At 42.1% G+C, this 14,037-nt stretch overlaps 1 protein-coding gene and 1 long non-coding RNA gene across 3 annotated transcripts in view; one reads left to right on the forward strand and one right to left on the reverse strand.

Moving 5' to 3' along the window:
- Positions 1-5,363: 5,363 nt before the first annotated feature.
- LOC138916294 (uncharacterized) lies at positions 5,364-9,085 on the reverse strand. Of its 2 annotated transcripts, none has more exons than XR_011423396.1 (2): positions 8,955-9,085; positions 5,364-5,653 (listed from the first exon to the last, which is right to left on the reverse strand). It is a non-coding gene; the product is annotated as an uncharacterized lncRNA (long non-coding RNA). The 2 variants fall into 2 exon arrangements; XR_011423397.1 differs by having other exon boundaries at positions 5,364-5,649; positions 8,955-9,084.
- Positions 8,736-14,037, forward strand: part of VPS53 (VPS53 subunit of GARP complex) — a 138,118-nt gene continuing 132,816 nt past the window's right edge. The window contains exons 1-2 of the mRNA XM_023653179.2: positions 8,736-9,566; positions 10,068-10,148. Coding sequence (XP_023508947.1) covers positions 9,480-9,566; positions 10,068-10,148 — 168 coding nt within the window. The 5' untranslated portion in view covers positions 8,736-9,479. The remainder of the gene's footprint in view (positions 9,567-10,067; positions 10,149-14,037) is intronic.

Consider the following 14,037-nt stretch of genomic DNA (forward strand, 5'->3'; position numbering starts at 1 on the left):
AAATATTATTAAGAGTCCCACCCTTATTAGCACTCCGTTTCTGTCTTTAAAGTGGGCATCATCATATCTATAGAAACTCAACCTCCTATTTAGGTATCTGTTTTTTTCTTTTTATAAGCTGAGCTCTATTAACCTATTTAGTAAACTACAATTACGTAGGCGCTTGGTGTTTGTTTAAGAAGTGAATCAAGGAAAACCACTCTTTTTGAAGCTAAGTCTGCAGTGTCTGTTACCATGCACAGCCAATTTCAACTGCAAGAGGTAATTACTTCTCAACAAGGTTGTAGGTGAAAACCTGAATGGCCAGAAACTAAAAACAATGCAGAGAAAGCTGATTAGTTACAAGGACTTCAAAGTCTCATTTGGGAGGGAATTTTCCTTATATATAGCAACAGGAACCTCCGCCCAAGCCCATACTAGTGCATGCTTACGTGGCAGCTGAGTGTCACCACCTGTCTGTAACTGACCTCCCAAACTATTAATGGTCAATCTAAAGGCTAATGAACTGTTACGAGCCAGGCTGAAATACGTTTGCCCTGCAGGCAGAGCAAATTCCCACGTTGCCAGGTAACACGATGGCGTTGCCTAGCATAGGTCTTAGAAGGATTGGGAAAGTATTATGTAATATCAGTGCAAAATGAAGGAGAGGGAGCACTTGCTAGTCAAGACTCTGCTGCTTTTCTTCTTTTATGTGTTATAAGTCCATTGTTTCCTTATGCAGCATCTGTGGCTTGACTGGTTCATCTTTATATGTTTCCTTCTATTTAGCTGGTAAGTACCATGTTCATTCACTCTGCTGTGGTTTTACACTACTACTGGGGTCCTGGCCAAGACAACAGTGCACACATAAGCCTTCAAAAAAGATTTTAACACTCAAAAGGGAGAGAGATGACTGTCACTTTTTCAAGCAATATGGTAATTTATCAAAAAAAACAACTGAAATTTAGAATAAAATAATTGAAGTAAGGTGTCTGGATACAAGGTCAATATATGAAAATAAATATCTTTTCTATAAGTAAGCAAATATCAGTTACAAAATGTAATAGGAAAAGAGGCCCATTTACAATTTTTTTAAAATGTATAAAATCACTAGGTTTAGACCTAACAAGAAATATGCAAGACCTATATGAAGAAAGCTACAACCCTTGACTGAAAGACATAAAAGCCTAAATAAATGGAGAACATGGCCCTAAAGGGAAAATTCAATATTGTAAACATGCCAAGTTTCTCCAAATTGATCTCTAAATTCAATACAGTTGTGTGCCGCATAAGGACATTTCAGGCAACGGTGGACCGCATATACGACAGTGGCCCCATAAGATTAGTACCACGTAGCCTAGTTGTGTAGTAGGCCAGACCATCTAGGTTTGTGTAAGTACACTCTGTGGTGTTCGCACAACGATGAAATCACCAAACGACGCATTTCTCAGAACGTGTCCCTGGCGTTAAACGCTGCATGACCGAACGATCCCAATCGAAATCCCAACATGTTTTTAACGGACTCAGCAAGCTCTGTCTAAAGCTTAGGTGAATTAGACAAAATGTGTAAGAATGGCCAAGAAATATTTGAATAAAGAACGCTGGGAGGAGGGGAGGAATTTAATATACCCAAACATCCTACAAATTATTATAATTGCAACAGTGTAGAAGAAACACTTCAATGGAACAAAACAGAATCCTGAACCAGAGCCGCTAAATTTAATCTGTGGCAAGCATCATGCTTGTGAGGAAAGGGAGGACTCTGTAAGAAAACCACAGAAACTATTAGCCTTCCTTTAGAAAAAATAGAATTCGTTGAATTGTGTCCCCTCATAATTCATGTCCACCCAGAACCTCAGAATGCGGCCTTATTTGGAAATGGGGTCTTTGCAGATTTAATTATGGTAAGGACTGAGGTGAGACCATACTGGATGAGGGTGGACCCTAAATCCAGTGGGAGTATTCTTCTAAGAGACAGGAAAGGACACAGGCAGGGAGAAGTCGATGTAAAGACGGAGTGAGAGACTGGAATGATGAGTCCACGAGCCGAGGGGTGCCAAGGACTGCTGGCAGCCGCCAAAAGCCAGGGGAGAGGCATGGACGGTTTCTGCCTCAGAGCCTCCAAAAAGGAATCAGCCCCGCAGACACCTTGGTTTCAGACTTCTGGGCTCCAGAACTGTGAGAAAATAAATTTCTGTTGTCATAATGCACCCAGCCTGGGGTAATCTGTTACTGGAGCCCCAGGAAACTAATACAATGCTCTGCCACACACGAAGTACAAATGTGAATTCCAGATATAGCAAAGGTTACACATAAAAAGCAATGCTATCAATCTATTAGAAGAAAGTTTTGAAAACTATTTTTATAATTCATAGGCTGGAGAAAGCTTTCCCAAACAAGGTGTAAAACCCAGATGTCATATAGAAAAGGACTGACATATTTGTGTACATTAAAAACAAAACAAAACAAAACTGTACATCAAAAGGGACTACTAACAAGTTAAAAGACAAGTAACAGTTTAGAAGAAAATATTTATAGTATATAGCAGAGTCAGGGTTAATATCCAGAATAGCCAAAGTGATCCTACAAATGATGAAGAAACACAAACGACCCAAAAGAATTATTCAAATGATATAAACTGGAAATACACAGAAGAAATAAAAAAGGCCAATAAAAGCTTTATAAGTAAATATTTACAAGACTGATAATACCCAGAGTACATAAAGATACAAGGATATGGGCACTTTGTTCAGTGCTGGTAGAACTATTTATATGTATTACAAGGATATAGTATCTTCGTAATAGCAAAAAATTAGGAATGATCTAAATATCCAGTAATAGAGAAATAAAATATTTTATGGTATGGCCAAACCGTGGGATACTATATAGCCATTAAAAGGAGAGATAGACCAAAATACAAAGAGCTTTAGAACATACTGTTAAAGGGGAAAGAGCAAATAACAATAAATATAGTGAGATATAATTTATGATTTAAAAAAACTATAACTGTGATTAGTACATATACTGCTGTATAATCATGCAAAGAACGTTTGGAAGGAAAAACACCAAAGTGCCAACAGTGCTCCCTCTGGGGAGAGAAGTGAGTATGTGGATGTGTTGGTTTTGTGCGTGTGTCTATGGGGTGAGGTGAGGTGAGAGTGACTTTGACATTTTCCTGTGTTGTATGAGTTTTTCCAATACAAATGATTCCTTATTTATTACATAAATATAACAGAAAGGAAAATCATAATAAGCACCTAAAAAGCCATTGTTCAACCTGCTCGGCTTTCTGTGGAACATGGTTCAGTACATGCATGCCAGTATTTTGAAGTATACTTAGAAATCTGATGAAGTAAGAAAAGCACGCTGCCTCGAAAAATACATGAAAGGTACTATTTTTAAAAACATGACATGACACATGCTTTTAGGGTCATCATTTTTTAAAGTGTCAAGGTGTCTTGTAAGCTCTTGGGAAACAATGGCTTTGATTTTTCTAAATAACGCTGTAGCAGGACCTAGCTTGGGGAGGTGAGAGAAGCATCGAGAGCAAAAGCACTAGACTGGAGCGTAACAGACCTTGGTGTCATTCTAGCAGGCCAGCACTTAGCTACACGACCTTGGCTCCTCAGCCTACCGTCCTAGCTACCTCAAGGACTATGGCGAAGACTAAGAAACAACATATGTGAAAACACTGAAGCCGTGCATAAAGTACAATGCAAATGCACTGTACTGTAGAAGCCGCCCATTCATTATCATTTAGTGTAGTGGATTCTATCTGCCCAAAAAATGCTAAGTTCTTAACCCAACAGATAAATGTGCTTAGGCAAGGGCAGTGAGGGCAAAGAAGGGAAATTGAGAATAACCAAAGCGAAGATTTTCACAGGCAGCTGAAAACATGTGACTGACACCAAGTGTTGATATCAAAGATTTGGAGACTAATGATGGCTGTAAGAGCGGTCTCTCAAAGCAATGAATCTCAGTGGGCGATCAGAGTGGAGAAGGCAATCAGAATCTTGGACAATCTTACATTTAGGAAATAAAACTTTTACTGGTTTTCTGATGTAGACGTACAAAGTTTAGCTGTGCAAAATACTCTTGGCAAGTGGAGAATGGGTATCGACCTCGTATCACTGATTGTAAAATTGGAGGAATGAGGATCACACCTCGTACCAGGATATTGGTGTGGGAGGGTTCACAAGATTTTTATGTTTAGCAGGAGGAGGTGTGGGCTTAAAAAAAAAAGTGTAAGAAATATTCAATGGAATACCCCTTCCCTTAAAATTGCAAGCAAAATATTATGCAAATGTATATTTTTCTGGGGAAAGGATCTATACAGGGTTCTTCACATCCTCCAAGGGGTCCAGACTCAGAAAAGATTAAGAACTACTGGTGTAGACCAGGAGAAGAGTAGCAGCTGAAGATCCAGCTCAGGGAATACAATAGAACTCAGCAGGAAGAGGTGGAGCCAAAGAAACAAGAACACACGGCTGGAAATGGCCGTGGTGTTTCTGAGATACTTCGGGGGGTTAGAGTACAATGATTGTACTAGTTAGAGAATGTCAGTTTTATGAAACAAGTCTTTTTATATTTGTTGTAATGTGTAAGACTTGCACAACAGGGTCTGTCATTTTGTCTATGTAATTATCACTTTGTGAGTAAGTGAAGGAATTACTGAATTAGAAACCCAGCGTAGCCAATGGGAAAGGGTTCTAATTTAAAAGCATCTGGGAGCTAGCATGTATGCATGACTGAATGCCTGAGCCATGACCGTGAGAACAGGGGAGCCGCTGAAGCTAGCTGCAGATTAGGATCGGTTTAGCAAGAATGGGCATGCACGGATAACCAGAGCACCAACCACAACAAAACTGGTGTCCAGGACTATGGGAACATTCAGAACCACCTGCATGTCAATCAAGAACAAATGCCAGCGTCCAGGATGGTCAGAAAATTCAGGAATGAAGAGCAGCAAAAGGACCTGTCATCATGAAAAGTCACGTACCAAAAACAGTCCATAAAGGAGTGCCAAAAAAACATTTTGAACGAGATTTCATGCAGAAATTAAACTATATTCCTCCACCACAAGTTGGCCTGGGAGCTTTTGCTACCTATTGTGACAACAGGACCTAAGTGTGATTGTGCTTGAGAGTCCTAGGGGTCATTCTGGAAATTTGTAAGAGGTATTTTTGGTTAACACAATGTTGGAGGAAGGGGCTAGGCTACTGGCATTTAGCGGATACAGATCAGGTAATTCAGACATCCTGCAATTTTTTAATAAGAAGTTTCACAAAAAGCTCAGCTGTTTAGGAGAAGGTCATTATGGAGAGAGAAGCTTAAATGAAAGAAAGGCACTGTCTTGATCTTATAAAATAACATATTCTGCACAATGTTATTAATAGTGTTTATTTATTACTAACATTATTATTAATTATTAAGATATTATAGTACAGGGGCCGGCCCGGTGGCGCAGTGGTTAAGTTCGCACGTTCCGCTTCTCGGCGGCCAGGGGTTTGCTGGTTCTGATCCCGGGTGCGGACATGGCACCGCTTGGCACGCCATGCTGTGGTAGGCATCCCACATATAAAGTAGAGGAAGATGGGCACAGATGTTAGCTCAGGGCCAGGCTTCCTCAGCAAAAAGAGGAGGAGTGGCAGTAGTTAGCTGAGGGCTAATCTTCCTCAAAAAAAAAAAAAAAAGATATTATAGTACAGCTACTGCAAAAACAATGAAACTGGTTGTAGATGTAACAGGATATTGGACACTCCTTTTAACAGTTAGAAAGAAACACTAAATTGACACGTGAAATTTAGAGATCTCACTGGATTTCACCAACCAAGGCTGTTTTAACCTACCTAATATTTCCATCCTATATACTTAACATTTTTTTCACACAATGAGAAACATTACGAAAATTCCTCATTTGGGGGTTACTGGGTTTATTCCACTTTATTCTGACGCTGTCCTGAGAGATGCACCCTACAGATCCCCTCCAGCCTACTGTAGGACTCCTCCTTTACAATCCAGCCTTGTCCCATCGCCAATTAAAGGATAGGGGATCCAAGGGGTTTTTGTGTGTCTTTTTCAAGTATTAGAGACTGGATTTATGCCTCATTTGGTGAACTTTCAAGGTAGAAAATATGCTTTCTGGAATACTTTGCCATCAGCTGTACCCCATCCCACAGCATAAAAGGAAATTTTTTTTTAAAGCCCAGCTCATTTGTGAGACTATCACACGCTACTTATTTTCATATCCAAACTTCTCATATCTGTAAACTTCCATATTTTATTTCCTAAAATGCCATAATCTGTCTTTCCAGGCTTCTTCCTACTATTAAAGGTGCTTCTTTCCCTCTTTTGTTTATCATAAATAAATCAGTCTACCTTGTTATTACTTGATGCAGTTTTTTAACCTAGTGTCATCTCTGCTCTTTTATCTTCCTACACGTTTTGTATTGTGTAACTCTCTGAGACCCAAACTTATATTCATTACCAATGTCTTATCTGCAAAGAGGGAGAAGGGAAATGACGAAGTTGGGAGATTCAGAGTAGGGGAAGGTTTGGGTCACAGGGGAATACAATTGAGAGCTGACAATGGATGCATAAACTGGACAGCATGAATTTGTACTAGAGATGGTCACCCTGGTTTCATGAGTCTCCATGACAATGCAGGCTGCTCAGAAGCAGAGAAAACAAAAAGGAGGGGACTAGGGCTGATGACAGGCATGGTAAAACTGGTCATGTCACTCCTCTGCTTACAATCGTTCCAAGGCTTCCCATCCTCAACATGACCTTCAAGAGCCTCCACCCTTTAGCACTGCCTGTTTCTCCAGCCTCTGCTCGTACCGTTCTCCCCTTGGCTTTTGAAGGCCCATCATTCTCGCCAATTCTCGTGGCTTTTGCATATACCTTTCCTTTTGTCTGTCATCCTCGATTCCCAGCCTGCACCCTTTGCTTCAGCTTAAAAATCCCTTCCTCAGAGAAGCCTCTCCTGACCCCCAAATCCAACCAGAACACTCTATCAATAGTCTGTCAACATATTCTTTACTTGTCTTTCAATAGACCTATCACAATAACCCATTTATTTGCATGAATACTCTTTTCCTACACGGGAATAGCTCTGTGGAGGCAGACACCTGGTCTATTTTGTTGACTGCCTAAATTCCCATCACCTAGCCTAGTGCCTGTCGCCAGCAGGAAGAGCAGTTGAATTTATTGAATGAGTGAATGAATGGCAGGAAGAGTTAGCTATGGGACCTTGGGCGAGTTTTTTTTTTTTTAATTACATCTCCATTTTCTCATCTGTTAAATGGAGATAATGATAGTAAGTAGCAACCTCAGAAGTGCCGTGTGGATTAAAAGAGACAATGTGTGCTTAGCATGGTGCCCGGGATATAGTAAAGGCTAGGAAATGTTATTATTATCGTCATTAAAAATAAGCCCTATGAACAATCAGAATGCTCATACATCACTGGTAGGAATGCAGAAATTATACAGCCACTTTGGAAAATGGTTTACCAGTTTCTTATAAAGTTAAACACAGACTTACCATACAACCTAGCAATCCCACTTCTAGATATTTACCCAAGTGAAATGAAAACTTATGTTCACACAAATACCTGCACATGAATGTTTATAGCGACTTTATTCATCATTGCCAAAAACCGGAAACAACCCAAATGTCCTTGAACCAGGGAATGGAGAAACAAATTGTGGTCTATCCATACAGTGGAACACCACTCAGCAAGAAGAGGGGAACCACAGCTATATGCAACAACATGGACGAAACACAAATGCATTATGCTAGGTGAAAGAAGCCAGACTCAAAAGGTGACTTATTATATGATTCCATTTATATGACATTCTGGGAAAGTAAAACTATAGGGACAGAAATCAGGTTAGTGGTTGCCAGGGAATGAGGTGGAGCATGAGGAAATTTGGGGGGGATGATGGAACTGTCCTAGGACTTGACTGTGATGGTAGTTACATGACTATATGCATTTATCAAAACTCATGGACTTATAAACTGCAAGGGGGAATTTTACCACAGGGAAATTATTTCTTAATGTAAAAAATGAAAGAAAGTCCAAGACAGGTGGATATAATTACTTTTTGCTTTTAAAAAAAGGCATTTATATTTTCTGATCATAAAAGTACTATAGGCTAATTGTAGATATTTTGGGAAAATGTACAAAGAGTGTGCATTCCATCACCTGCAGAAAAGTACTATTTCTGTGCTACCATTATTATAGGCACAAAAGACACACTCACATAAACTTGGACCATGTTTTCCGAGATATATTAAGCACATTTTTTCCACGTCATTAAATAATTTTCAAAACCATGATTTTACGAGTCAGTAATGTTCTATTGGACAGCCAAGTTATATTTTTAAGCTTTCCTTTATTGTTAGAAATAATATTGCTTCCATCTTTTCTTCACTACGAACAACTTTCATGAAATTTTTTTTAAAAAGCTCCGTGGGGCCAGGGACTCTTCCATCTTGGAGCTTCAGTGTTTAACTGGTAAAACAACTCTTCCCTTGGCTGCAATTCTCTGTTTTAAGCGTCTGCAGGAAGAGTGTTCCACAGGGTGATCCGGCCTCCTTTTCCTTTGCGGCGCATAAGGGCTAGACACCCTAATATTACCTGTATTCCCAGCTTGTATTTGCATAGCGCGTTTTATATTTAACCCTCACCACATCCTTATAGGGTAAGCCCGGCAGATGGAGTCATTTGTTCAAGATCACACAGTCGTGGAACGGGACTTGGACTCCAGATAGCCAGCGTCTCAGAAAGGAAACATTTTCCCAGCGGCGGGCACTGCCTAATCTGGCTCTTCCCCCCACACACGCCCCCCACCCGAGGAGGAAGCTGCAGACACCCCCAGAAAACTCTGCCCGGAGGCTTGGCACACGGGCAACTTTGACAAGTGGACGCTGTCCCATCCTACAAATTGTCCTTGGCAACATCGCCACTTACCAGCTGGGGTCATTTCTCCCCCGATGGCAGGGGGACACCTACTGCCACTGACCAAGGGGGCCCTGGGAGCTGAAGGATCGCCGGTTTCGCAGCCCGCGAGCGGGGCAGTCGGTGGGTCGCGACGCTGCCGGGGCTTACCCTCACTGAGGGGTCCTGCCGTGGCGGCCAGGCCCTCCTCAACACCAGGGCCCTCAGTGGGGGGCGCCTTCGGCGAGGGGAAGAGGGCCCCCACCGGCTTAAGGAGAGCTGAGGGCGACCGGGCGCCGCCTGACTACAGCGCCGCCGGGGGAGTCTCCCGAGACGTGACAGGAATGCCTCCTCCGGACGCCCAGAGGTCAGTCCTCCACTATCCCAGAGTGCCCCGGATCCCGGAAGTGCCTGGCTTCCCGGAAGTGCCCGGCTGGATGACAGAGCCGAGGCTTGCCTGAGCGGTGCATCGCGAGGGTTGGGGTTCTGGGACTTGGGTGACGGCTCGAGGTCAGACTCGGGGTTGGGGTGGGCGTCGGAAGGGAGCTGGGCAGCGGGATGATGGAGGAGGAGGAACTGGAGTTCGTGGAGGAGCTGGAAGCCGTGTTGCAGCTCACTCCCGACGTGCAGCTAGCCATCGAGCAGGTGAGCGTTCCGCCCCCTGAGAGGAGGAGAGTGCGGAGGATGGGGTAGCTCTCGGCGGGGAACCTGGGGTGGGACGGGGAGGAAGCGATCTTTGGACTGAGAGTGGGGAGCTATGCACAGAGGAGAAAGGAAAGGCGTGGGAGGAGATTGTCGGAGGGAGATCTGTTATCAAGACTTCCTTAATACCACCATGTCATCAGCTGGTTTAATCTGCTAGTGCACAATGCCTGCTTATTTTCCCTTGTCTTTGGAACCTCGTTGATATCTGTGGAACTTTTCACTGTTGCACATTCTGTTAGTTGCACCAAGATGTTAAAATTACACATGTTGGTGAAAATTTAAGATTCACCTTAACAGATATTTTATTAAGCATCTGTTGTGTGTTAAGCTTTATAAAATGAGAAAAGATATGTTTTTTGCCACCCAGTAGGGAGGAAAGAAATAATGCATAAAACAAGACAGAAAGATGGCAGTTATTTTTAATCCCCTATCTTTATACAGGTATTTCCAAGTCAGGATCCTCTAGATCGAGCTGATTTCAATGCTGTGGAATATATCAATAGCCTGTTCCCAACGGAGCAAGTAAGTATGGAGTTTACTTCATTTCAGTGGCTTCTGGCTCATCCAAAGTGTTATGATTGGTGCATTATACCAGATAATCTAAGGGGTCTTGATAAACAAGTGAGAGTTAAATTCATATCAAACTCTGTTGTAACCAATTGGAGGGAAATTTGCTAATACCAAATACTGTTGTTGTGTTAGAGTAGAATTCTTAATATAGGAAACATATTATTGGAAATTGTACCCTTAGGTTGTAAGAGTCCCCGCAAATTTTCCTTAATAAATTGGAATGTGGAAAGGATTTTTAAAATGTAATAGAGAAAAGTGGAAGTGATAAACCTGGAGTCGTAAAGCTACTTTCACTTCTATTTGACGATGTAAATTTTCAGACTTTATGTTTTGTTTTGTTGACTTATTTGCCTATACAGATGGGTTGTTCTTACAAAATGAGTTTTTGGGCATTTAGGTGAGAAGTAGACCAGAACTAGAAGCAGCAGAGTTGGGAGAAGGTCAGCTAGAGTTCTGCTTGGTTTTTCATTTGTTAATTCAGCAGACTTGCAGTGGGCGCCTGTCAGGTGTTGTCGGTCACTGTGCCAGGTGCTGGGGATACAGAGATGAATAAGACCCAGTCCATGCCCTAGAAGTGTACGTGATCAAGTGGGGAGAGGCACTGGTGAAGCTGTAAGAGAGGTATGTACCGATTCAGTGAGCAACAGAAGAATAGTTCTTCTTAGGAAAATCAAAACCTCAGAGAGGAGGCAGCCCTTCTGCGAAGTCTTAAAGGATTCCTTTATTCATTTAGTCAAACTCAGCAATCATTTATTAAGTGTCTGCTAAGTGCCAGGCGCTGTTTTAGAAACTGTGGAGAAAAGGTAAACGTGACAGGCAAGTTTCTGGTCTCATGGAGTCTAGTGTGGGAAGAGAACAATAAACAGATCAACACGTAATTAAACAAGAAGTTATCAAGTACGGTTGATGCTATGATAAGAAGCCAGTGCAGTGATAGAGCATAACAGCATGGGGGGGGGGTGCCTTTAGATGGGTGGTCAGAGAGGGTCTCTCTGAGGTGCTTACCTTTATGCCGAGACCTGATACCCGTGAAGGAGCCAGGCTGTGGCGATCTGGCAAAACACTGTTCTAGGCAGAGTGAACCGCTAGGTAAATCTTCCAGGATGACAGGGGAAAGAAGGTCATTGTAAACACAGAACAAAGACTCAGAGATGGGAAACCCAGAGTGTGCCCAGGGAGCACAGCCTCGTAGGAGATGAGGCTGAAGGGGTAGACAGAGCAAGGGTCCTGAAGGAACTGCATCCTCCGGGCTGTGGTCTCCGATTTTTTGGATACCACGTGGCCCTCAGTGAAATATTTTCCACAGAACTAGTTTTCACTGGGCTAAATCTTAAGCCTGTACCCCCAAAATATTGTGTACATATCCTAGTACCAGTCTTGAATAAACTAGGTTTTAGGAGTGTTTGCTGTATAAATAAAGAATAAAAATAGAGGTTTTAATATTTCCTTGTCACACTCTAATGTGCAAACCCCTTGAGGATTCACCCACCGTACCCTGGAGGCTGCGCCTCTAGGCAGTGGGTATTCATTGAAGGACTTTTGACAGGGTAATGACTGGATCAGATTCACCTTTTAAAAATTCCACCTGGCAGCAATGTGGAGGAGGAACTGGGGGAGGCAGAACTCGGGGCAGGAAGACCAGTCAGCAGACTACTGTGATGGCTCGCTTCACAGGGATGATGGGAGTCTGACTGCCAAATGGGATGGAGAACAAGATCTAAGAGCTATTTAGGAGACAGAAGTCACAGAATTTGGTGGTTGAAGGGATGTGGAATCTAAAATTCACTCATTTACTCAACAAAAAACACCTCCTCTGCCCAGCTCTGTAAGAAATGTGGGGTGAGAGGGGTGAACAAGACAGATATGGTCCTTGCCAACACAGAGCTTCCAGTCTACCTTAATAGTTCATAATTACTCCATTAACAGATTCTAAGCAAATTAGTATGACTTTCCAATGACTTGTTTGTATAATTCTTAATTATTGTTACTTGCTCTCAAAAGAGCCCTAACTTCTACTACAACTGTAATAATAATTAACATTTATTGGCTGCTTACTATGCACCAGGCACCATTCTAAACACTTAACAATGATAAATTCTCCGCTTTGTTAACATGCTTGTTTTATGATGAGAATAATGAGGCACAGAGAGTTAAGAATGCTCCGCTTAAGTGTGGTAGCATTGCTTGAAGGAAGCAGGCTAAGCAGTGTGAAAGCAGAGCCCACAGGACCTTACTCAGTCTGAGGGATCCACAAAGGCTTCCCTGAGGATGTACGCTGCGCATTGTAGGCCGAAGGAAGGATTTTGAGCTTTGATGTCTAGCCTGGCGGACTGGGTGGGTGTTGACACCTTTACCCTATATTGGGAGTAAGGAGGAAGGGCAGATTTCAGTGGTAAGTAAGTAGGGTAGGGGTCAGGTGTAAAGGTGAGCTCAGTTTTGAACATATTTGGGCCATCCAAGTGGAAATATGTAGCTAGAAATTTGAGTCTGTAGCTCATAATCTCCATAATTTTTAATATTTTGGCCTATATCCTTCCAGACTTTTTCTAATGGGCATGTTAATTTTTAAATAAAGTTGGAAAAAATGGTATCGTACTGTGTGATTGTCTTTTCTGAGATTTCATAGCCTTTAGAGCTCATCATTTTCTATTCTATGAAAGAGGAAGTCTAGGAATTAGCTGGAGATAGAAATTTGGGGACAACTGGTATAAAGATAGCAGTTTTAGCCATGAAAATATTTCATTTACCCGACCCTATCAAGAATGCTTACTCTCCAAAACAGAAATAAGTGTTAGATTTGAAAATTATGTGGGATACCACCAGGTTCTCACCTCTTCCTGATACGTTTTTGTATGTATTTGTTTTTAAACTACTAAAGGGAGCACAGACATTTGTTGTCCCTCAGCTTGAGGTCTGTGTCTTGTCTAACTGTGCCCCCCCGTACATGATAATGTGTAGTGAAGTTCCTTAGGTAACTCAGACAAGTTAGGACCCAGGGTCGCCTTTATCTCCCCAATCCCGGATTTACACATAGCAGTTCGTCTTTCACCCAGATTCTCATGCACCCCAATGAAAAGGTAATAGAAAGTAGTGGCATGGTTTATAATTTTTTTTTTTTTTTTTTTTTTTGAGCAAGATTAGCCCTGAGCTAACATCTGCCAATCCTCCTCTTTTTTCTGAAGAAGAGGAAGACTGGCCCTGAGCTAACATCCATGCCCATCTTCCTCTACTTTTACATGTGGGATGCCTACCACAGCATGGCTTGCCACCCAGTGCCGTGTCCGCACCTGGGATCCGAACCAGTGAACCCCGGGCCGCCAAAGTGGAATGTACACACTTAACCTCTGCGCCACCGGGCTGGCCCCGATTTATAATTTCTTTTACCTGTTGCTAGATCTTGGGCAAAACCCATCTTTATACCTTATGGACCTGCAGTAAATACTTGTGAATTATGAGTTTAGACTAAAGTATAGTAGATGTCTGTATGTCAAGAACAAAATTAGTGTCACTCTAAGGAGGAGGGTGTGTATGTGTTTCTGTTGAGTGGCAACTACTTGCAGTGCATGTCGTTGCCTGGAGGCAGGAGTGTGGACTGGAACAGATACCCGGATGTTTCTATCTCACCAGATCCAGGTGGGAGGAGCTCAGGTCTGTATTTAACAGGGCTTCCTGGGTGGTTCTGAAGAGTAGCCAGGTTTGGTAACAATGATCTAGAAAACGTTTCTTGTCTCCCTGTAGGCAACTGAAGATAATCATTTGTCATGTTTTCCATTAGAGGTTTGATTAGGGGAAACTGGATAAAATTTATAAAAAATGAATATAATTAAGAAGTTTGAAAAAA

Source organism: Equus caballus, chromosome 11, assembly GCF_041296265.1.
Source record: "Equus caballus isolate H_3958 breed thoroughbred chromosome 11, TB-T2T, whole genome shotgun sequence".
NCBI lineage: Eukaryota > Metazoa > Chordata > Mammalia > Perissodactyla > Equidae > Equus > Equus caballus.